A 25,110-nucleotide genomic window follows, 5' to 3' on the forward strand; every position below is an offset into this window, starting at 1 on the left:
CACATTTTGACAGGAAGGTTCAAAACTACCCCTGTGGGGAAATGGAACTAAATATGTATAGTTATTCTTTGGTAAACATTTCAATGCCTCAGGCCTTATGGAAAGTGGTAGGAAGAAAGCTAAGCTGGGAAAAGTTTGTCATGTTTAAAAACCAAAGATGGCAAGTATTCATCAAACTTCCCCTGGTAAGATGTGCTGAAACCCTAGAGAGGAGAGAGTCCAGAGAAGGCTTTAGGGAGGAGGTGGTAGAATGAAGGAAGGGCAGTAATAGGAAGCTAGGGGCATTGAAGACCTGAGATGGAGACAATTCCTTCTGTATTAGGACTGCATTGTTAATGAGAAGACTGAAATAATGTGGGTCTGATATCATGGGTAGGATGCATCAGAGCAGACAGCACGCTGAGAGAGCATGGAGGCCAGTCAGACTAGAGGCAGGGGTATTCAGGTCATGTGGTTGTTACATATAGGCTCTAAGCTGAGCACTGTGCTATACATCTGTAACCCCAGCTTCTGGGAAGCCAAGGCAGGATTGCTTAAGTCTAGAAATACAAGGCTATCATTAGCAACATAGTGAAACCCCCATCTCAAAACACAAAAGTAGAATAACGAGGTGCTGGAGAGAGATGGCTCAGTGGTTAAAAGCACCTATTGCTCTTGCAGAGGACCCAGGTTGGGTTCCCAGCACCCACATGGTTAATTCACAAAAGTTCCAGAGGATCCAACATCTTCTTTTGCCTTTCGCTAGCATTGCCTGGAGGTGGTGCTGTCATAAAACTAAACCTCTTTGCAATAGTACTGGTACATGGGAAGTGTCATATGTTGTAGCACTTCCTGGTGGTATTAGCAGTGGGGACAAGACTGCTCTGGGGCCTCTGTTGGAAGGAGGGGAGCCTAGTAACTGAGGAGCACTATTTTTAGTGCTAAAGTTGTCTAGGGAGAAGAAGGAGGTGGAGAAAGAGGAAGGTGACAGGGATAATTGTGGGTTGTCCCAGGGCTAGGCAGTGGAAAATGAGATCCTTTAGGGACCGAAGTGGGGCTCTGGGGAAGGTGCCAGGTTCTTCATCTTCAGACTTAGTTCAAGGATTCCCCTTTGGCCTTGGCCTGTTTCTCTTTCTTTTCCCTTGCTTTGACCTGCCTGGACCATTCCCCCCCACCAGAGATCACCTTCTACACCACTGGATTGCCTTGCTGGCCGACTGCCCCATCACTGCGCACATGTATGAGGACGTGGCACTGATTAAAGATCACACACTTGTCAATTCCTTGATCCGAGTGCTGCAGACCCTGCAAGAATTCAACATCACACTGGAGACGTCCCTTGTTAAGGGCATTGACATCTGACTTCCCAGCACCAGCGAGCAGCAGGACCTAGAAAGACTCCCTGCAGCTCTTCCTCTTCATCCCAAAGGGACCTGAGCAAGCTGTGAGGGACAGAGAGGAGATGTGTACTTATTGTAAAAAGAAAACTAGAGCATTTTTGGAAAAAAAATAATCTATTTTAGAGTTTATTTGCTGACCTGCTTTTTACACACTTTCATGTGAAAGAGTGTCAGGAAGAAGGGGCGAGGTTGGCACTGCTTGTTTTGAAGCTGGTGCCTCCCTTGCACGGCCACGCGCTGGGAGCCTGTGGCCTCCCGGACTGAGCCTGCACACATGTGTGGGGCTGTTCCTCATGCTGCCCCGTCACATCGATGAGGCCATTCCACATCGTTTTTTAAACTAATGTTTTCTATATTAACATTATTCTGGGTGTCTGGCTGTCACAGGCCATGCACAGGTGTGTGAGCGGGAAATCCCGTGCTCCAATCAAAGGGATTTTTAGCAGTGCCTCTGATCAAGCACTGCGGAGTCAGTTCCACATCTGTTTCCCCCTTCCCTTTTTTTTGTCAGTATTATTTGGGAAGGAGACATGCCAGGACATGTCATTGTGCTGCCTTCATGCAGAAAATCATGTTTTCCTGTTGGCACAAAGTTGCACAGAAGTAAACATGAGCATGTTTTAACAGGTTTGTCTTTTCTTCATCTATCTTATTTATTTAACCTGCCATTGTGTGTTTCAAGTATTGTTTTTCTTTTCTTTTTTTCTCTTTAGGAAAAGGGAAAACTTGTCACAATCTAACTGGCTATGTTATTACTGTTAAATTTATGTTGTTTTGCAACTTAGAAACCAGCTGCAGTATGGCCCACTTAATAAAACACCTGAAACAAACCTCACTGGTCCATGGCTTTCTTGGGTATGTGGATTGTGAAGGGTGCAGTGTGGCCTGAGGACCAAGCTGCGCATCTCTGTCTCTGGCTGGCTAGGGTCTGTGAACTGCTGAGGATGACCCCGAGGACCTATGTTCTTGGACCATCCCTCTCTGGTGCCCAAGGCTTTCATAGCTAATTCAGTCAGCTGCTGAAGAGGAATGTGGAAAGGCTGTTCTCCCACTGCTCAGAGGGAGGAGACTTGCCATGCTTACAAAGACTATAGATTGATTGATGGTACTGGGTCATTTCTTGAGAAGGGTGGGGAGACTGAGTGGGGCATAAAACACAAGTGGTCCATTAATACATGCAGAGTGTGTGTATGTGTGTTTGGGGGGCCTGTAAAAGCCCTTTCTCTAGTGAAGTGTTTGCTCTGTCAGGCATGACAGTGGGAGAGCCTTAGGACCCTAGTAACCAGCTGAATTTTTCTCTCTCCTTCTTTCCTTCCTTCCTTCCTTTCTTCCTTCCTTCCTTCCTTCCTTCCTTCCTTCCTTCCTTCCTTCCTTTTTTTTTTTTTTTTTTTTTTTTTTGTATTTTCAAGACAGGGTTTCTCTGTGTACCCCGACTGCTTTGTAGACCAGGCTGACCTTGAACTCAAAGGTCTGCCTGTTTCTGTGCAGGGATTAAAGGCATGTACCACCATGCCTGGCTAAGCTTTTGTTTCAATCAGACTCCTTTGGCAGAATGTGTCAGAAGCCTGGCCTAAGCAGTGAGAGCCCTCAGGCCAGGCACTGTCTTTTTCTGAGTTTGCTCAGTTCTGCATGTACTGCTCTGCTCTCTCTTTGCCCACTGCCTGTAAATTTTGCAGTGTGTACTTTGGGGGGCACCTACTATGATGTCTTCCCCAACTCCCCAGGCTGTTGTTGTCCTTGTCTCACTTTGGCCCTGCAGAGAGCTTGGAAGACAGTGCAGATACAGTTTCATGATTGGTACTTCCAGCCTCGTTTTGGGCCACCCCTGGACTCCAGCACATCTCCATCTGACAGCCTGGGAGTGCACAGGATGCATTTGCAAGAGATAAGGAAAAGGAGGCTCTAGGTGAGCCACACTGTGGTGTCCTGCCGGTAGGGGGCGTGAGCAGGCTGCAGACTGAGAAAAATTCAGCTGGTTACTAGGGTCCTAAGGCTCTCCCACTGTCATGCCTGACAGACCTCAGTTCCTTTGTCAGGTACTGTGTCTAGAATGCAGAGGGAGAATTTTTGGCTCCCTGAGAAGGGTAGCATGAGGTTCAGCTGTATGTGTGCATGTTGTGAGTCAAAGCCTGGGCACACCTAAAACTGGGGCTTTGTAGGCACACTGCAAAGCAAGTGTAGATTATCCTAAGTTTGGGAGGAAACCAAGGCCTGGAAAAGTTAAATTCCTTGCCCAGGGCCACAGAGCCTATAAGTAGTTTGTGGTTGTTAGAGCAGTCTTAACCCCAGCTGTGTTTTCCCCCCTAACAGCTACTCCCTTGTCTGAGTGAGCGCTCTACACGTTATGATTTTAGGGAAACCTGCCCTGACTGGCTCCATTGGTCACTTCATTTCTCCTTCCTCTCCTTATAAGCATTACCCTGATTTATTTGTTCATTCTGAGTGACAGCTCCATAAAGGAGAGACTTTGTTCACTAGATTGTGCCTGGCATATGGTAGGAACCCAGTAAGTGTTTGGAATAAGTGACATCATTGGTCATTGGATGCAGAGTGAGGGCAAGATGCATAATTTCCCCAAACCTCAGAAGCAAGTCAATAATAGTATCTGCATCCTAGAGATGGTGTAAAGGAGAAATATGTCAGGCATGGGCCAGTGACATGGCTGAGCAGTAAAGGCTGGTGGCCTGCTCAGCCCTAGGGCCCACATGATAGAAGGAGAGAACTGACTCCTGGCAGTTATCCTCTGATTTCCACACATGCCCTATGGCCTGCATTTGTATGTGCATGCACACACACAAGTCAGTGTAATGAAAAGAAATGTCAGGTGTGTGCCAGTGTCTGCTGTTGCTGTCATCCCATCCTTTCCTGACATAGAGATGACTGAAACCCAGAGGTGGGAGTATGACCCCAGGGAGGATGCAAATTCACTGCGAGCTCTGCTCTGGGTAGCAGGGGAGTGGGCCCTGCATGCTGAGAGAACAGCAGGAGTGAAGAGGTATGAAAGTACCAGTGGGTGGGAAGCTTGGGGCAGGTCAGAGGCCAGCCAGCACGGGAGGGGTGAAAGTTTGCAGGCCCCACAGCCGAAAGGTTAGGGACCGTGGCTGACAGGTAAGGGAGGGCACCCATCAAATGGATGCTCAGGATCCGTGGACTGCTGTGAACTTCCCACGTGCTTCACAGCGGTCACAAGACAAGGACTGGCATTCCCAGCACACAGTTCCACCCCATGAATGGCAACACTGCTCTCGGACCTTCTTGTTTCACGATTGAACTGAGAAACAGAAACTCCAGGCCTGAACGCTGCTGCAGAGCTGGGTGGCATGAAGGTAAGCGTGTGTCTACAGTATCATGTTTCAGGTCACGGACATACTTGTAACTGAAGGGTCTGGTTGAACACTACCCGTGAGGAGGTCACAGGATTCAGGAGAGTGTAATATTGTTTGGGCAGCCAGGGAATATGTTGTTGTCTTGGTCTTATTGCTATTGCTGTGATAAAAACAACTGACAGAAGCAATTTAGGGGGAAAAGGTTTATTTGGTTAGGTTATAGTTACTGTGGGGAAGTTAAGGTAACAGGAGCTTGAAGCAACTGGTCATATCACAGCCACAGTAAAGAGAAAATGAATGAGTGCCTGCACGCATGCCAGTGATGCCCTCACTCTTTTTCATTCAGTGTAGGATCCAGCCCATAAGATGGTGAGTCTTCATATCTCCAATCAAGTAGGAAAACCCCTCACAGAGTGTCTTCCTAGACAATTCTAGATTGTGTCAAGTTCACAATCAAAAATAATCATCACAGTTCCTTTGTCTTCCTTCAGCTCTTAGGAGCTAATAACCTGAACCAGCTCTCACGGTGTCTGTGGGATGAAGGTGGAGCAGGCCTAACCTTAGGCAGTGGTTCTACAAGGCAGATATGTATAGCAGCCAGACCTCAGCTGTACATTCTGGTGAGGGAGTCTGTGGCCCCGGTCAGCCCTGAGCCTTTGCTGAGAAGGTGGGTGTGAACGTGTGTCCTAAATTAGGGTTTTCTGCTGCTTCTAAGAGCTGACTATGCTGCTGTGAATGTCTCTTCCTACTTGTTTTTTTATCATCGCCAGAATGAGGGAGGAATGACGTAAGAGAGCACGCTCATCTCGTAGCTCAAGATTTCAAGGACACTTGAGTCAGCTGTATCCTTCCTGGGCGGCTGGTTCCGTTCAGTCAGCACACACTTCTGCCTGTCCTACCATCCGCACCTGCTCTCATCCCATGCTTCCCACGTGCTGAGATTTCCGGGTAAGCAAGCAAGCCCGTAGGTGAAGTCAGTGAAATACTAAAAAGTGGCCCCTTGTAATTACACCAGGCCCAGACCTTTGTCAGCCTCAACTACACGTCCCCTCCCTGTCCTAGTTCTGTGGCCTTCTTCCTTACAATGACTAGATTTTTTTTTTTTTCTGTGTGATAGATTCTTGGCTGTCCTGGACTTGCTTTGTAGACCAGGCTAGCCTCCAACTCAGCCTTTGCTTCCTGAGTGCTAGAATTAAAAGTGGTGTACCGGGCTGATTTTTTTTTAACATTTTAAAATTAACTAATTCGAGGCTGGAGAGGTGGCGCAGCCGTTAAGAGCACAGGTGCAGCTGAGTGCAGTGACGCACACCTGTAATTCCAGCACTTGCAGAGGCAGAGGCAGGCCTGTTCTACAGCCAGGCTACACAGAGAAAGCCTGTCTCGAAAACTAACAGCCGAAAAAGCCCTCGTTGCTCTGGCAGAGGACCCAGGTTTAGCCTCCAGCACCCACATGCTGGTTCACAACCAGTAGTTCCATGGAACCTGGCCCTGTTCTGGCCTCCACGGGCACCAGACATGTACATGGTGCATGTACGTAAATGCAGCCAAAACACTCCCTGCATAAAATAATTCCTAAAACACAATTGCTTGTGTCTGTGTGTGAGGGCACGCATGCCACGTGTGCGTGTGGAAGTCAGATGGGGGCAGCTGTGAGTGGATGGGCGTTGGTACGTGGGAGTCCGCGCTGTTGATCCATCCTACTGCTATCATCAGTGCCATTCTCATGCTCAGTGCATCTGCTCCAGGATGGCTAGTTTTCAGTTTCCTTGTGGCAGTGCTTTCTGGTGGTTGTCAGTGTGTGAAACAACAGTCTTCATGTACTGTGCTCTTTCAATTGCCTCCCCCAACTGTCTCTACCAGATCTTGTCTGAAACCTTCCAGACCTTTTCCTTCCCAACCCTGACTGTCTAGGGATCTGGAAATGATAGTCCTAGTTCAAAGTCAGGATCATGGAGATCACTAGCCTTGGCCCTGGAGTGTGAAATAGTCTCCCCGAGTGCTTCTTGCCCTGTAAGCAGGTGCACACCTGCAGCTCTGTGTACTGGGGAGATTCTCTCATCGTTCAAGATGAACCTTAAATGTGCCTGTCATGCAGCCACTGTCCATCAGCAAGCAAGCTGGGGCAACATTTTTACCTTGTCAGGTCTGAAGGACCTAGGTCATGACAGGCAGGTCTGGATAACCTGTCACTTGATGGTCACACATGTCATCAAAAGGAGGGCCTAATCATGTGACAGAAACTAGTTCCCAGAAATCCTTGCTACAGATGGCCCAGCTTCACTCTAGATCCTAGGGGCCTAGCCTACTGTCTCAATGGGGTTTGCAGAGAGAGGGGTCCATGTTTTATCTTTCACATTTGCTGATTGTTCCAGCACATAGGGCTTCTGACATCTGAAGAGCCCAGTGCCAGTCATCACCAGACACGTGTGCCTCATGGAGAGGCCTTTTTCATTTGAGGCTTCACTGCAGGCTGACTTCCTAGGAATGGGATGTGTCCTCCAGAATCCAAGGAGGCCTTTCACAGCTCGGGGCCTACATCTTCCCCTTAGAGCCTGAGAAGTCACAGAGGGTTTTCTGGAGAAGAGTGACATGTTCAGGTTCAAACTTTGAGGAATGATGTGAGCATCCCCGGTAGTGGTCCAAACAGGATGTGTCACTTGGCTGGGGAGGAGTGGGGGAGTTGGAGGGAGAATGGGTTCCGCAGTTGCCTGGAGGCAGAGGTTCTGTTCAGCTGGATGGGGGTGAGCGAGTCCCCCAGCTGGTGTGTCATTAAGCTGTTCAGAACTTTGGCTCTCATACTATCAAGACGAAGGATGAGGCTGGCTGGCTTTGGAGAGGCCCCAAGAACTGAGGACACGTTCTTCCCTTTCACTAACCTTGAAAGCGAAGCCAGCAGTTTGTGAAATTTCCTTCCGGGTGGAGTTAGCAGGCCCTGAAAACTTCCCCCTCCTCCTCCGGGGTCCCAGGGATCTCTGCTTCCTGGAGGTTTATTACAGTGTTTGACCTTTAACAGGCTGGCAGTTGCAGCAGCCTCAGAACCTCCAGTATTAATTCCCCTGAGCCTGGCGCCAAGCTCAGCCGACCCCTAGGCTGCTACAGCTGGCCCAACCTGTCCCTTGACTAAACTTGCCACTTTGTTCAAGCTTTTCTTCCTGATCCATTCATTGTTCTTAGGAAGCAGCACTATCTTCCTACCCTTAAGGTCCCTCTGGCCAGGAACCTGTCTGTACTCTCCATGAGGATATCAACTAGAAACTAAGCCACAGAGCTTACAAGGGACAGGCCATCCAGTAAGCTGTTAGGAGGCTGGGGAGATGGCCTTTGGGTGAAATGCTTGCTACCTAAGCATGAGGCCCGAGTTCAGATCCCCAGAACACACTTAAGCTGGAGATGGTGGTGTGTATGTCTGAAACCCAGACATCCCAGTGTAGTGCCCCTGAAATGAGGTGTGAGGTGGAAACAGGTGAATCCCTGGAAGTTTGGGGCCCAGCTAGCCTGGCATAGGCTGTGGAAGCAAGAGACCTTCTCACACTGGTGGTTTGAATAAGAGTGGTCCCCACAGGCTCATAGGTTTAAATGCAAAGTCCTAGGTAGAACTGTCTGGAAAAATTAGGAAGTGTGCCCTTATTGGAGGAGGTGTGTCACTGGGGGTGGGCTTCGAGGCTTCAGAGGTAAACTCTCAGCTATTGCTCCAGCGCCATGCCTGCCTGTGCTCTTGTTTCCTACCATGGCGACCGTGGACTAAATGGTCTAAAACCCCCAATAAAATGCTTCCTTTTATAAATTGCCTTGTCCATGGTGTCTTTTCACAGCAACAGAACAGCAATAAGACAAACCAAAGAAAAGGCAGGGATCTACACTAGAGCCTGTCCTCTGTCCCTTATACATACGCTTGTGCTCACATCTACACTGGAGCTTGTTCTCTGTCCCCATACACACACTTGTGCTCACATATGAACATATGCATATTAAAACATACAAACAAAAATGCTTAAGAAGATCCTTTGCAAGACACTAAAAACTACTCTTTCCTGGCCCTGTATTTGTGCCTCTCTATTTGCACTGGGAGTTTGGGGGTCTTTCTGGTGAGTCTGGGAACTGAGTAACCTGATCTGTAGTTGAGGTCCTGGCCATGAACCTTGCAAAGCTCAACCTTAAAGCATCCCGAAACTGTGTGGGTTTGTACAACTTTGTTAGCAGAAAGCCATCAGAAGGGTAAGTGACAACTGCTGCTCTGCTCTGTTCACAAAATACTATACTGGTTTTGCAATTGTGAGTGAGTTTGGTATTTGGGGGGGTATTTCTTGTTTACTAATGTTGGTGAACCCCAAGGGTGGGCATTAATCTGGGACACTGAGTCAGTGAAGCCTTAGTCTCAGCCTAGAACCCACACAGTGTGGCCCAGCTGTTCTCTCTCTCTCTCTCTCTCTCTTTCTCTCTCTCTCTCTCTCTCTCTCTGTTTTTAATGTATGAAATAAGTCCTTCAGGCCAAAGGCAAAATGAACTAGGCAGTAGATGGTCTCTGTCTTTGTCAGGGTTTCTATTGCTACGAAGAAACACCAGGACTGAAGCAACTCAAGGAAAGGGTTTATTTTGCTCAGTTTCATACAACGTTTCATCACCAAAAACAATGAGGCAGGAACCCGGGGGTGGAGCTGATGCAGAGGACAGGGAGGGTACTGCTTACTGGCTTGCTCCCCCATTGCTTTCTTAGAAACCTTTCTGTTAGTACCTAGGACCACCAGCCCAGGTGTGGCATTACCAGAAATGGGCTGGGATTCCCCCATCATTCACAATTAAGAAAATGCCTGCCAGGCTTGCCTACAGCCAGAGTTTATAGAGGCTTTGTTTTGTGTTTTGAATCAGGGTTTCTCTGTGTGGCCTTGTCTGCCTTGGACTCACTTTGTAGATCAGGCTGACCTCGAACTCACAACTGTCCACTTGCCTCTGTTTCTCTGAGTTTTGGGATTAAAAGCACCCACCACCCATCTTTTTTTTTTTTTTTTTCTTTTGTTGGAGTCATTTTCTCAATTGAGGTTCCCTCCTTTCAGATAACTTTAACTTGTATCAGGTTGATGTAAAACTAGCCAGCACAGTCTCCAAAAATAGGTAAGAAAATTTAATAAGGGGTTCAAGAGATGGCTCAGCAGTTAAGAACTCTTGCCACCCTTCCAGAGGACCCAGGTTGAAATCTCAACACCTATGTGGCAACTCACAAGCATTTGAAACTGCAGTTCCAGGGGATCTGGCTTTCTCTTCTGGCCTCTACAGGCCCCATGTTTTCCAGACATGCATGCATGCAAAACACTCACATGCATAAAACTAAAAAAAAAAAAAAAAAAAAGAAAAACCTTTTAAATTTAAGGAAGAAAAAAAAATAAAGGAAAAAAGGTACCTAAGTAAGAAAAAATTAAACATTTATTTGCAAATCATGTGATTTGTTGCCTAGTTTTAGTTTTCTGAGACAGGATCCCATGGAACTGGTTAGGCCTTAAAAGAGCTGGGATTACAGATGTACACCACTGCTGCAGCTGGAGAAACGGCTCAGAGGTTAAGAGCACTTAACTGAAGCTCCAAGGACCCTGGCTTGATTCCCAGCACCCATACTGGGCAGCTTACAGCCTCCTGTAACTCCAGTTTCAAGGAATCTGACACCCTCTTCTGAGCTCTGTGTGTACTGCGTGCACACAATGTACATAAACCATGGAAACACACGTAACAAGCCCAAACAGGTGTGCATCACCACAGTCAGCTTTATGAGATGATCTTATATGTAGAAAATTCCAAATGGGGCTGGAGAGATGGCTCAGTGGTTAAGAGCACTGTCTGTTCTTCCAAAGGTCCTGAGTTCAAGTCCCAGCAACCACATGGTGGCTCAACCATCTATAACAAGATCTGGTGCCCTCTTCTGTCCTGCAAGCATACATGCAGGCAGAACACTGTAAACGTAATAAATAAATAAATAAATCTTAAAAAAATTATTAAGAAAATTCCAAATGATCCACTAAAGACTATTTTTTTTTTCTTTTTCAAGACAGGGTTTCTCTGTGTAGTCTTGGCTGTCCTGGACCAGGCTGACTTCTACCTCAAAGAGATCTACCTGCCTCTGCCTCCCGAGTTCTGGGATTACAGGCATGTGCCAGCCACCATGCCCAGCTACCTCACTAAAGATTATTATGAGGACTAATAAGAGAGCTAAGTAAGGTTTCAAGAGTAGTATACAAATATGTCATATTTTTACATAATAGCAATACAAATACTACAAATTAAGTTTCATTTACAAGAGCATAAAAAAGAATAAAATGCTTAGGGAGTCTAGCAAAAACAAGTACAGAGTATATACTGTGAAAACCACAAAAGATCATTGAGAGATAGAAGACCTTGGTAAATAGATAATCCATGCTCATGGATCAGAAGACTTAGTATCAGTAAGATGGCAATATTACCCAACTGAGCTATAGACCCAAGGTAGTCTCTTACAATCTCACCTCTGGGCCAGCAGATGGCTCAGTAGGTAAAAGCGTTAGGTATGCAAGCCTGTTGAGTCTGATACCCAGAACCCACATTAAAAAGTGGATGTGAAGTCGGGCACTGAGGCACATGCCTGTAATCCCAGCATTCAGGGAGGCAGAGGCAGGCAGATCTCTGTGAGGCCAGCCCAGTCTACAAAGTGAGTTCAGGACAGCCAAGGCTACACAGACAATCCCTGTCTTGAAAAACCAACAAAACCCCCAAAAACCTAAATGTGGTGATGTGCACCTTTAATCCCAGCACTCCTACAGTGAGACAGGAAGTGGAGACAGGAGACTTGCCCAGTGAGGCCAGAATATGCAGCACAGCATATTCCACAGCAACAAGGTGGAAATGAGGACCAGCTCCTGAAAGGCCCTTTAATTTCAGCTTGCATGTCATGGCACCAGGATGGACATGCTAGATCTCAGACACAATCCAATCTGACTTCTTCGTATACATAATAAACTAGTCTTAACACTCATGTGGGAACAAGGGAATGTAGGTTAGCCAAAGAATAAAGTTGAAATACTTGTATTTTCTCATCTTGAAACTTACTACAGTAATCAAGTTAGTGTAGTATTGGCATAAGGGTAGACATATAGTCTGTGGAATAATACTGAGTCCAATTGGTTAATTTGAATTAATGATCAATCATTTTTTGCCAAGGATGCCAAGTCTGTACAATGGGGGAAAATAAAGTCTCCAACAATGGGTGCCAGGACAATTGGCACCCATTTCTAGATGTGAAAGAGTAAAGTTTGATCCTAGTCCACAATACATAAAAAAATCAACTCAAGAAGGATTGAAGACCTACATGAAATAGCTAGAGCTATTAAACTCCTGGAGAAAATGTCATAAAATTTTGTGACCGAGGTTTAGGCAATAGTTTCTTAGCTGTGGTATCCAAAACACAGCAAAAAAGAATTCTTTTGTCAAATTTAAACTTCAAAGGATTATTGTTAAGTAAAAGGACAACTGACAGAATAGATCAAAATATATTTGTAAATCATATTTGACATAGGACCAATATACATAATACATAAAGATCTTCTACAACTTAATAAGACAATTGAGTTTAAAGATGGGTAAAGAGGGGCTGGAGAGATGGCTCAGTGGTTAAAGCGCTTACTGCTTTTTTAAAGAAAACCTAGGTCCACGTGGGATCTCACACCCACCTGTCACTCTAGCTCTGGGACCTGATGGCCGTAGTCACAGCTGCTGCCCTGAGTGTGATCCCTAGCTCTCCCTTTTATTCCCCCCCAAAAAAGAAAAAAAAATAAAAATGAAACAACAAAGGAAGATAAATGTGTTCCTTGTAAGGATGCAGGGAAGCGGGAGCCCTCAGTGTACATTAGTTCAGCCACCAAAAGGTTAAACATTAAGCATTAGTAAATGGCCCAGCACTTCTATTCCCAAGTATACCCATCCATGATAAATGGAAATGTATGCTTAACACAAAAGGCAGGACTTGAAAGTTTATAGCAGATGGTTCTAAAAGTGGGAGCAGTCCAAATGTCTGTCAACTGAGGAATGGCTAACCACACTGCTGTTTAACCAGCAGTTAGCACACACTGCTGTGTGTGAAGCAGACGGAGTAAAATGCATTGCACAGCGGATGGTACTCAGCTGCAGAGAGAACATGTGTAGTGTGACTGCGTTAGTCTGAAATGTCCAAAAACAGATACATGTGCAGGGTCAGAAAGTGAGAGCTGTGTAGGCCTGAGAATGAGCGAGCAGAGAATAATAGTTGTAGATGCAGGGTTTCTTTGGGGGATAGTGAAAATGTTCGAAAGTTAATCTTGACAGCTAGCACAACTCTGTAAATATACTAAGACTGTTGAGTCGTAATCTAAGTTGGTGAGTTCTGTGGTGTATCTCAGTAAAACTTACTGATTTTGTTGAAGTCAGGAGCTAGAGACACAGCTCGGCGGTAGAGCGCATGTTTAATGTCTGGAGCCTGGCCTTGATCCTCAGCACTGCAAAAATAAAAATAAATGTCAGCAATCCCCACATCCAGTTTTACAGCCTAAAGGTGTTCAGTCCGTCCCCTTGAAGTAGGATGTCATTCTGAGAGGGCTCCTCAAGACACAGGACAATCTGTACCGAACCTTACAAATTCCAGAACAAACTGGGATGAGCTGGACAGCTTCTTCCAGGGGTCCTTTAGGATGGGGCCCAGTATCTGCCTGACACAAGCAAGGTGCAGGGGCTGTTCTGCTCTCAGCTCTGTTCTTGGGGGAGTAGCAGAGGCAGTCTCCTTCTTCAGGCAGTAAAACAAGCCTGACAATTAGAACAAACCAGAAACAAAACCTTGAAGAGAATGTTCCATCATGTTTCCCTTGTCTCCACAGTTACATTGTCACAACAGTAAGAACTAATGTCTCACACAGAGAGGACTTGCACTCACTAAATACTCAGGTACCTCCCCACAGAGATTTTTCAGCATCCTGAAAGCTAGGTTAGGGCCATGTGATCAGTCCTGGTCCAGCACAAACGGGCAGGGCTCTGATGTTTATGTGAAGTCTCTCGGTCCTCGCTCTAACATACTTCAGCTCAGCTCTCCAGCCCTTCTGGTCTGCAGGCTCCAGGACCCATCATGTAAAAGGCAGCAGAGTCATCATGCATGGCCTGACCCTTATCCCAAGGCTCTTTTGCTAAATTACTCAGGGTTTCTACAGTCCTCATTGCAGCAGAAAGCAGCCGGAGAGTTGGCTGTCCTCTGGTCTAAGGTGATGAGTCTCTTGCCAAAATCCAGGAGCGATGGCCTGAGAACTGCCATTCTCTGGGTTTCCAGCTTTGACAGGGAGGGGGTTGCCAAGGCCAGAGTAGCTGGAGGAATGAGAATCTATGGACTATGCTGGGACACCATGGGAATGCGTTTTAGCCACAGCTGCTGGCACAGTATGATAATCTCAGGTGGTACATATGGGTTTGGGTGCTTTCCTCTACTTGAGTCTAGGAACAAGATACTCGCTGCTGGTGTCTGCTGAAGGCATACTTCCTGTTCAAAGATGAGTCATCTTTTGGTCATGTCCTTACATAATCGAGAAAGGAAGCAAGCTCTCTTGGACCATAAAGATACTCATCCCATTTATGAGGACTTCGCCTTCATGACCTCATCTAATCCTGGTGTCTTCATTACTCTCTGTTGCTGTGATAAGACCAGGACCAGGGCAATGTAGAGAAGACAGAGTTTACTGGGGCTTATGGTTTCAGAGGGTGAGTCCATGGCCATTATAGCAGGGAGCACGGTAGCAGGCTGGCAGGCATGGCAGCAGCTGAGCGCTTACATCTTATTCCACAAGCAGGAGGCGGAGAGCTAACTGGGACTGTGTTGGCTTTTAAAACCTCCAAGGCAGGGCTGAAGTGGCTCAGTGTTTAAGAGCCCCAGCTGCTCTTCCAAATGGACCTGGGTTTAATTCACAGAACGCACATGGCAGTTCACAGATGTCTGTGATTCTAGTTCCAGGGGACCTGGCACTCTGATGCAGACACATGCAGGCAAAACACCCATGTCCATAAAGTAAAAATAAATAATTTAAAACCTCAAATTCCACCCCTACTGATACACGTCCTCCATCAAGGCCACACCTCCCAAGTCTCCCCAAACAGTTCTGCCTACTGGGGACGTTCAAATATATGAGCCTATAGGCTCTTCTCATTCAGGCCACCATAAGTGGTTGCTCCTAAAAGATGTTTCTTACATCATCACTTTTAACATATGAGCTTGGGTGGGACACAGGTGTTTGGTTCACAATAAAATACAAGGCTGGGGCCAGGGGGATCCTCATCCTTCCTAGTGCTGCGACCCAGTTCCTCATGTGGTGACCTCTGAACCATTGCTACTTCATAACTGTAATCTTGTTGCTGCTGTGAGTCAAATGTAAATATCTGATATGTAATCCCTGTGAGAGGCTCCTTTGACTACCCTCAGAGGGGTTGAATCCCGTAGGTTGAGAACCACAGCGGTAGAAGCACTTGTTGTGCCAGCTTGATGACCTGAATTCAACTCTTGGATCCCACAGTGGGAGGAGAGAACCAACTCCCAAGAAATGGTCCTCTGCCAATGGCACATGCAAGCCCACGTCACTCTCACCCAGGACCGGTAGGTAATTCATCCTCCTTTGTGCCCATATCAGCCCAGGGTCAGATGGAGTTCCTTTATTTCGCTATCAGCTCAGAGAGATATGGAGCAAAAGCCACCTTCTGAGGAGATCATCAGCCCCAGTGGACCAGTCAGAAGAGATTCATTCTCATATGATTTGTGGCTTTAAAAAAATGTTTTTCTTTTTTTCCATGTTGGGGCTCAAACCAAAGGTGTTTTTTAAATACATAAGCACTCAACTGCTCTCCCCTTTTACTGCAGTTCCCTATTCCGCAGTCAGCCCTAATGTTCTCCTTCAGCTGTTTTCTTCTTACACTTCTATGAAGAGAGGGTGGTAATTTTCTTTTTATTTTAATTCTTTATTAATTACACTTTATTCACTTTGTATCCCCCCTGTGGTTCTCTCCCTCCTCCCGTCCCAATCCCTCCCTTCCTCCACCCTCTGTGTGCATGCCCCTCCACAAGTCCACTTATAGGGGAGGTCTTCTTTTCCTTCCTTCTGACCCTAGTCAATTAGGTCTCATCAGGAGTGGCTGCATTATCTTCTTCTGTGGCCTGGTAATGCTGCTTCCCCCCCAGGGGGAGGTAATTAAAGAGCAGGCCAGTCAGTTCATGTCAGAGACAGTCTCTGTCCTATTACAATGAAACCCACTTGTATACTGAACTGCCCTGGGCTACATCTGTGCAGGAGTCTTGGGTTATCTCCATGCATAGTCCTTGGTTGGAATAGCAGTCTCAGGAAAGACCCCTGTGCTCAGATTTTTTGGTTCTGTTGCTCTCCTTATGGAGTTCCTGTCCTCTCCAGATCTTACTGTTTCCCACTTCTTTCCTAAGGTTCCTTGCACTCTGCCCAGAGGTTGCCCATAAGTCTCAGCATCTGCTTTGATAGTCTGCAGGGCAGAGCCTTTCAGAGGTCCTCTGTGTCAGGCTCCTGACTTGTTCCCTCTTTTCTCCTTCTTCTGATGTACAGCCTTTTTGCCTTTCTGGATAGTAATTGAGCATCTTAGCAAGAGTCCTCCCTCTTGATTAGTTTCTTTAGGTGTACAGATTTTAGTAGGTTTATCCTATATTATATGTCTATATGAGTGAGTATATACTGTGTGCATCTTTCTGCTTCTGGGATAGCTCACTCAGGATGATATTTTCCAGATCCCACCAGTTACCTGCAAATTTCATGATTTCCTTGTTTTTTATTGCTGAGTAATATTTCATTGTGTAGATATACCACAATTTGTGCATCCATTCCTCCACTGAGGGGCATCTGGGCTGTTTCCAGCTTCTGGCTATTACAAATAAGGCTGCTACAAGCATGGTTGAGCAAATGTCCTTACTGTGTACTTAAGAATCTTTTGGATACATGCCTAGGAGTGGTATAGCTGGATCTTGAGGAAGCACTATTCCTAGTTGTCTGAGAAATTGCCAAATTGATTTCCAGAGTGGTTGTACAAGTTTACATTCCCACCAGCAGTGGAGGAGGGTTCCCCTTTGTCCACAATCTCTCCAGCATGTGTTGTCTTTTGAGTTTTTGATCTTAGCCATTCTGATGGGTGTAAGGTGAAATCTTAGGGTCATTTTGATTTGCATTTCCCTGATGGCTAATGAGGTTGAGCATTTCTTTAAGTGTTTCTCTGCCATTCAATATTCCTCTATTGAGAATTCTCTGTTTAGCTCTGCACCCCATTTTTTAAATTGGATTACTTGATTTTTTGCTGTTTAACTTCTTTAGTTCTTTATATATACTGGATATTAGCCCTCTGTCAGATATAGGGTTGGTAATGATCCTTTCTCAATCTGTAGGCTGTCGTTTTGTTCTGACAAGAGTGTCCTTTGCTTTACAGAAGCTTTTCAGTTTCATGAGGTGAGGGTGGTAATTTTCAAAGCTATTTAGAAAGGACTACCTAGAGGAAGAAAGCAGATCATTCCAAGAAGGGATGTTGAAGAGGTGGCAGGGTATCAGAAAAGGTATGCCAAGTGGTTCCTTCCTTCCTTCCTTTTAGTTTTTAGTTTTTAGCCCTGGATGTCCTTGAACTAGCTCTGTAGATCAGGCTGGCCTTGAACTCAGAGGGATCTGCCTGCCTCTGCTGGGATTGAAGGTATATGTCAGCACCCCAGGCTTGCTATTTGATTTCTTAAAGGGCTCATTGCTTTACTCCAAAGCTTTAATCCAGTCAGGTAGGTATTGAGTACAAGCTCCTTGCTGAGTCTGTTGATGAGGATGGAAATAGAAATAAATGGCACCAGGGCCTCTGCACAGGAACACAGAGTAAGTGGAAATGGTAATGGTGGCGGTGACAATGGCTAACATGGTTGTGCTGGTGAAAGAGGGAACCAGCTAAGAAAATACCTCCATCAGATTGGCCTGTAGGCAAGTCTATGGAACACTTTCTTAATTAATGATTGAGTGGGCTTCGCCACCTCAGGACAGGTGGTCTGTGTTATAAGAGCAAGAGCAAAGTGAGCAAGCCATTAGGGAAATCCAGTAAGCAGTGTTCTTCCATGGCATCTGCTTTAGTTCCTGCCTCTAGGTTCCTGCTTTACGTTCCTGCTCTGACTTCCCTTTATGATGGACCCAAGCCAGCACCTGTTTGGTGGACCCCAGACAGATCAAGTGGTTGGCTATTTTCCCTTTTCTTGTCCCTGAGACTTGGTCTCCTATCTTTCTCTGATGTTCAGTTTGTTTTCTAGCCTGGTGCTGGGAATGGAACTCAGGTCCTTTGTAAGATCAGTAGGAACTCTTTTGTTTGTTTTTCCAGACAGGGTTTCTTCGTGTAGCCCTGGCTGTCCTGGAACTCACTCTGTAGACCAGGCTGGCCTTGAACTCACGAAGATTTGCTTGCCTCTGCCTCCGGAGTGCTAGGATTAGAGGTGTGTACCACCATGCCCAGGGACCAATAGGAACTCTTAACTGTTGAGCCATCTCTCCAGCCCCTAAAAGGTTTTTTGACAATCTTTTGGATATAGTAAAATTTTCCTTCTGAGAAAAGAAGATTACAAAAGGGAGGCCACCTTCTTTGTAGAAGAAAAAGTAAAACATTTTTAAAACGTAGTTTAGTGGAAGGTAGGGACCCATTGGATGCAGGGAGATTCAATGGGGCAGAAGTTAGGGAACTGAGAGGCAGGTTTGAAGATGATTGTCCAGTGAGACTCTTCCTGGAACAGCTGCTGCCAGGACATGTACAGGGGTCTCCTGCTGACTCGGAGTTGGCTACAGTACCACATGGAGCTGTGGCCTCTCAGTAGCACCTCGGAAAAAGATGTTCTTTGTTGAGGGATCAAGGAAAGGGGGCAGCATTCTATATTTGGGTTAACTGAGGACAGAGAGAACAGCTGCAGAGAGTGGGATGCCAGGGAGACGAAGGAGAAGCAAACTTGAGCGGGAACCAGGAAAGGCTGGGGGAGGGCTTTGGAATGTGCACACTATACAGGATGAATACTTGCCAGAGAAAGGATGATCTGGAAGTCTGGGGGACTTGAGGATGCAAGGGCAGCAGATAAATGAGCTGCAGGCATGCACAAAGGGAGAAAGAAAAATCCAAGTCCCCCATGAGGACGGCAACTCGAATTACTGCAGACATTTTAGCGCATGTCATCTACACGTGCTTTTGCCCTGGTGCTTGCTCCGGGGGTTCTCTCTCCCTCTCTCTCCCCCTCAGCCCTTCATGTTCCCGATCCTCCTGCCTCCACCTCCCAAATGCATGCCCAGCTTATGCAGTGCTGGGGTCAAACCCAGCTTTGTGCGTGTATGCAAGTCACACCCTCAGCCCCACCAGGTTGTTTCCTATGCATGCACAGACTTTCACATCTAACTTTAATTTTTTTCAAGGTATGGTCATTTATTTGTTACTCTTAAAGACCGGACTTCTAAAGCAGAAGCTCTCAGTGAAGACAGCCTACATCCCTTAGCAATCTGTTCTTAGTGCTTTCCTTTGACTCCATTCTCTTAGCCAAAAGTTTATTGTATTCTGCAGCCTCCTCCTCGTTTTTCTTAGTACGTTGTTTCTGCAGAGCAATAGGTCAGCATTTGTGTTATAGGACATGTGAGGTGACAAGACACTAAATCTTGAGTGCTTTGGCCCTGGGCTTCTTACTTTTGTTTTGTTGTTTTTGTTTTGTTTTTTTGAGACAGGGTTTCTCTGTGTAGCCTTGGCTGTCCTGGACTCGCTTTGTAGATCAGGCTGGCCTCAAACTCATAGAGATCTGCCTGCCTCTGCCTCCCTGAGTGCTGGGATCACAGGCATGTGCCACCGTGCCCGGCTGCTTACCTTCTTTGTTTAAGGGCTTTCTGACAACATATTGGCTAATATCCTCTTTAGGGAAATTAAAGAGTTTTGGACTCTACTATTCTACTATCTCCTTTATGTGGTAGCCAGCGAGGTACAGTAGTCCCTGTCAGTCCAGGAATAAATAGCCTTCTCTCTCTCTCTCTTTTTTTTTTTTTTTTTTTTTACAAAAAAGTTGGTATCCATAGCACATCCACGAGCAGACTTGCACTTCCTCTCTCCAGTTCTCCTTGGTTTATTACAACAACACCTCTTATTCAACAGCAAGCATACTCTGCCATGGGTCAAAAATGCCCTGCTTCATGGGAAAACCTTGTTTGTCATTCCCACCACTGATCCAGACCACAGAACCCTTCCACTCCTCACCCAGCGCATCAGCAGCTGCTTCTGGGGGCCATGGCTTCCCATAGAACTTGCGCTCACCATTTACTTCAATGCGTTTCTGACAGCCAGTGGCAGGGAAGGAGAGACTCAGCTTCATCTTGACCCAGCTGACCGCCTAGGAGGTGCCACGAAAAAGAGCCTAACTTAAAATTTTATTTATTATTGTAATTTGTATGTGGGTGAGAGAGAGACAGAGACAGAAGGAAAGAGAGTGGTGTAGGGCTGGAGCTGGAGCATGGGTGCAATAGTGAGTATTTTGGGACTTAGTTCTTTCTTTCCATCATGACTTCTGGGGACCGAACACAGGCTACTGAGCTTGGCAAAATTTTTAAAAGTTTATGAATTTGTGTGAATATGCACATGTGTGGGGATGGCCTTGGAGATCAGAAGAGAGCGTCAGATCTGCTAGAACTGGAGTTACAGTCAGCTGTGAGCTGCCTCACATATGTGCTGGGAACAGAGCTCCCGTCCTTTTAACCGCTGAGTCATCTCTCCGGCTCCCTGTACATCTGGTTTCTGAAGCAAGATTTAACTTGCATGTCTGCAATCTGCCTTTTCTACTTTACATACTACATACATACTTTCCATTTTAATAATTACTTATCTTTGGTTACATCTTCAGGGGGTGTGTAGCAAAAAAAAAAAGTTATATTTAAAAATCAAAATGAAAGAAAACAGCTTTATTCCCCCCTGCATGGGGAGTACTGAGAAGTGTGAGTCCTCACAGGCTTTACAGAATGGAGCTCTCCTTCCCAGGAGAGAGAGAATTGCTTCCCTGCTCTCTCTGAACCAAAACAAACTGGCAACTTTAATCGGATACCACAGCTTGTGTGTGCACAGTGACTCAGCAGGAAGGTGCCTGCCCCAGATGCTCCTGGCCTGTCACTGTCACTGTCACCTCCGTCTTAGGGAACAGCTCTTAACTTTAGCTCAGACTATGGCCCAAGGTGATCTGTGCACTTTCAATTCTTTGAATCATTCAATTATTCTGCTTCCCACTTCTATTAGCTTGGAAATTAACTTTAAAAAAAAATAGTGTGTATATGTGTGCATGTGTGCGTGTGCATATGTTGCTTGTATACGTGTGTGTACCTGTGAGTGTGTACGTGTGTGAGTGCATGTATACATGAGGAGGTCAGAGATAATTTAAGGGAATCAGGTGGAACTTAGGTCGTCAGGCTTGTACAGCAAGTGTTTTTACCTGCCAAGCTATCTCCCTGGTCTGGGATTTCTTTTGTTGTGTTTTGCTTTGGCTTTTGACAGTTTTTGACACAAGGTCTCACAGTGTAGCTTTAGCTGGCCTCAAACTCACAGTGATCCATCTGTCCCTGACTCCCTTCCAAGTGCTGAGGCATGCAACACCCCACTCCCAATTTGTTGTTGTTGTTTATTGGTTTTGTCTGGAGAGTCTGTTATGAGGTTAGGATGACCTTTCCTCCATGGGTTCCCAGGTTTGAACACCTGGTCCCCAGTTGCTGGTGCTGTTTGGGGAGGTCTAAGAGGTCAGGCCTGCCGGGGGAAGTGCCTCACTGGGCGGGTTTTGAGAATCTCAAGTCTTCTGTGCTTTCAGTTGGCTGTCTCTGCTTCCCTTTCTTTCATGCCTGCCCACTCACTGTGGTCACACCTCCCAGCCGGGATGGACTAGTATCCCTCTGGAACTGTAAGCCCAAATAAACTCTTTCTTCTGTAAGTTGCCTTGGTTGTGGTGCTCTATCATAGCAACAGAAAAGTAACTAATACAGCCGCACTCTGTGACCCAGGCCAGCGCTGAACTCACAGACATAACCCTGCCTCAGCCTCTTGAGCACTTACTTCCATTATAGTCTTGAGCTACCAGGCCTGGCTCTCCACGTGTGGGTTCTGTCTACTGTATTTTCTGTGGTATGCAGGAGTTAAGGTATGGATTCTGTTTCTTGGAGATACTGGTAGCTTTCTTTCTGTAGAGACTTTGTCTGCAGATTAGCTTCATTGATGGTAGCAAGATGGAATCAGGGATCATATCAGAGGAGGCAGAGGGCTTTACATCAGCAGTCCCAGCGAGATCCTCCAGAGTCATCGTGATTCTTCTGATTTTGTTATCATGTCTGGTCTTGGGCCACTTCTGTCTAATCTCTATGCTTGGAGACTAGCAATACAAAGCCTATGTGTTGCCAGAGGAGAAATGAATATGAGAAAGACAAGAATAAATGAAACTCTTTCTGTTGTTAAGAGAGAAAGGGTAGGGTATCCTTGCAAAGCAACCAAACCTCTCTATATTTCCACAGAGCACAGGAGGCTACAGGTTTCCACTGGCTTTGGGGCTTTTCCAGCAAAAAGCTAATGGTCAGGATTATCCAAGGTTTCCATGATAGTTTGGTTGGTGCTGGACTTCAAGCACAGGGATGCTTTTCTGCACTGCAGAGCCTGAGAGGCAAACACAGCATTTCCAGGTTCCCTGGCACTTTGCTTTCTGGGTGTGACTTCCTCTCTACTGGTGAAAGCACTCATGTGGATTTGAAAGGCAGAAGTGAGGCTGATTTTCAACTGCTTTGGCTTTGTTTGCTCCCAAGGGAGCAGAGATGTCAATGAGCCCCAGCGGGGGTGTAGAGACGCAGTTGCTGGAACCACAGCTTTTGAGTCTTGAGAGGTTCAGTCAGGGCTTTGTTTGTTTGTTTGTTGTTGTGTGTTTTTTCTTTTCAATTTTTATTTTCTTTTGAGAAAGAATCTATGTAGCTCTGGCTGACGTGGAACTCTCTGTGTAGACCAGGTTATCCTGTAACTGAGAGCTCCACCTGGGATGAAAGGCATGTACCACCACACCTGGCCTCAAATGACTGAGTGGACCACCAAGTTCCAGCTTAGTGTTAGGGTGCATGGCTCCTAGGTGGTGCTTGCCACTTACCCACCAGCAGCTGAGACAGTGGTGGCTTCCCTGGTGGCTCCAAGTCTGTATCTTTAGGAGTTCTTCCTGAAAGTCAATTCAGCCTGGAGCTCCATCCTGCTGCTTTGCCCATCAGTAGTCAATCCTCTTGACTACTGCCTGTGTGCTTTGAATCTGGAGAGCCTTTTGGTTTCCTTTGCCGACACCTCTGCCACCATAAGGGAGGCTGGTTATCTCTCCAAGCCCCTCAAGTTTCCTAATTATACTGTGCCATAGACAGATTAATAATCAGTTCTCCTCACAGTCAGGGGCAGGTGTTTGTTCTCTGGCACAATATGAGTGGATGCACTGAGGAAATGTGCAGACTGGGCTGGGCTTATGTGGGCCCTGGTTCCACTGGAGTGGAAACTCCTTTTGCTGCATGCCTTCTCTCTGCCAGAGCCTGTATCCACCTCAGCCCCAGCTCACTGCAACCTTGCAAAACAAGAATACTTCTCCTGGGTCTACATCTGGAGAAACTGAGTCTCAGAGGTTAAAGTAGCTTACCCAAGACGTCCCAGGTAACAATGACAGGATTTGGAATTAACATCCAGGTCTGTCTGCATCTTCAGCCTAAACTCGTTTGCATTTAAAATTTCTTCTCACTTTAATTATGAAGGTGATGCATATTCATTAGAGAAGTGTTGATAACCTGTTGTCCTGGCAGCAAGATGGAAGCAGAAGCAACTATTTTTTTTTTCTTATTTCTCATTTTACTCTCACATGAAGTGGAGAAGGGAGCTACCCGTTACCAACTGTACTAGTAAGCTGTGTGTTGGAAGTACAGGCCTTTAATCCCAGCACTCTGGAAGCAGAGTCAGGCAGATTTCTTGAGTTTGAGACCAGCCTGGTCTACAGAGCTAGTTCCAAGACAACCAGGGCTACACAGAGAAACCCTATCTGGACGAGGTTTTTTTTTTTTTTTTTTTTTGTGTGTGTGTGTGTGTGTGTGTGTGTGTGTGTGTGAGACTAAAAACCAACCAACCAACAAAACAAACCAAAAAAGAGACAAACAAAACTGTCCTAGTCTAAGGATCTTTGGAGGGAAGAAATCAGCTTCTTCTCATCTTTCTTGAGGATCTGGGTGGTCACTAGAGGTTGACCACCACTGTGGAGGCTGGATCTTTCCTGGGAGGGTGTCAGGAAGCCATCAGGAACCACCCCTGGAAGACTTATGTCACAGGTCTCCCTCCAAGGTACCAAAGGAGCCTCTTAGGAGGACCCACTTCAGCTCTCCAGAGGGGAGAGATGCCACAATCCAGGAGCTGCTACATCAGAGGTGGCAGGAACGCTGGAAGCCGAGGGTGTGTGGGAGGTCAGCATTGCCATCACAGAGAGGAGCGAAGTCAGTGTGGCCCTTTTCCTCTGAGGCTGACTTTGTGTTCAATTTCTACTCCCACAGAAGGCCCTGGCTTCCCAGTCAGGTCTGAGTAGAGAGCTGGAGGGCTTTCCAGGCTCCTGTTTCCTGTTCCTTCACTCAGTGCCTGTGTGTGTCTCCAGCTTCCCTCAGTTGTGCTGCCGCCCCCATGTCATCACCAGGGCAACCTCCTTTTCCACAGGGCCAGCCTTAGTACAGGTGGACCCAGCGGAGCCTGGGATGTGGAGGGACTTCTGAAAATCCCTGAATCCTGTGGAATCTGCAGTAGAAGGGACCTCTAGAAGTCTTGGCAACTTAAAGATTTATTTGAGAGAGAGAGAGAACAGAAAAGGCTGTCTGATCACTTGGAGCTGGAGTTAAAGATGGTGTGAGCATCTAATGTGTGCTGGGAACCAAACTCTGGTCTACAAAGAGCGGAAGCAATTCTTAATTAACCCTTTAGCCACCTCTTCGTTGCTGCAAAGCATACTCCCATCCCCATCCCCCCACCCTTTTCTTTAATAGTTTCAAACTGGCTGTTGCTTAGAATGATCTTGAGCTCCCTGTGCCTGGGCGGTGGAATTACAGGCAAGCTTCATCGTCCCTCTGGGGACACACTTCTGGGGATCAAATTCAGGGCTTCTTGCCTGCTAGAAAAACACTCTACCAGCTGAGCCACATTCCAGACACAGGGGCAACCTGCCCAACAAATAACCTGTGTGTGAGTGTGAAGAAAGACCCCACTGGTCCTCTCACACAGGCTCCGTTTCTGAACGAAGAAATGTGAACTCTGTCTTCTCTTCCCTTGAACACTGAGATAAATAATTGACAAACTGGCTTTGCATTCACTTATTAATAAATGAAAGG

At 46.4% G+C, this 25,110-nt stretch overlaps 1 protein-coding gene and 1 pseudogene across 4 annotated transcripts in view; one reads left to right on the plus strand and one right to left on the minus strand.

Annotated features, from left to right (window-relative positions):
* Dennd5a (DENN domain containing 5A) overlaps window positions 1-2,209 on the plus strand; it is a 69,153-nt gene extending 66,944 nt beyond the window's left edge. For 3 of the 4 annotated variants that reach the window (XM_055607435.1, XM_055607438.1, XM_055607436.1), the window contains one exon: window positions 1,158-2,209. In XM_055607435.1, coding sequence (XP_055463410.1) covers window positions 1,158-1,341 — 184 coding nt within the window. In that variant the 3' untranslated portion in view covers window positions 1,342-2,209. The remainder of the gene's footprint in view (window positions 1-1,157) is intronic. The other variant, XM_055607439.1, reaches the window with a different exon arrangement.
* Window positions 2,210-19,152: 16,943 nt separating this feature from the next.
* Window positions 19,153-20,084, minus strand: LOC129676931 (40S ribosomal protein S6-like; annotated as a pseudogene).
* Between the last annotated feature and the right edge of the window lie 5,026 nt (window positions 20,085-25,110).

The sequence above is a fragment of the Psammomys obesus genome, unplaced genomic scaffold (genome assembly GCF_907164565.1).
Source record: "Psammomys obesus unplaced genomic scaffold, mPsaObe1.curated_primary_1811, whole genome shotgun sequence".
Classification (NCBI taxonomy): domain Eukaryota; kingdom Metazoa; phylum Chordata; class Mammalia; order Rodentia; family Muridae; genus Psammomys; species Psammomys obesus.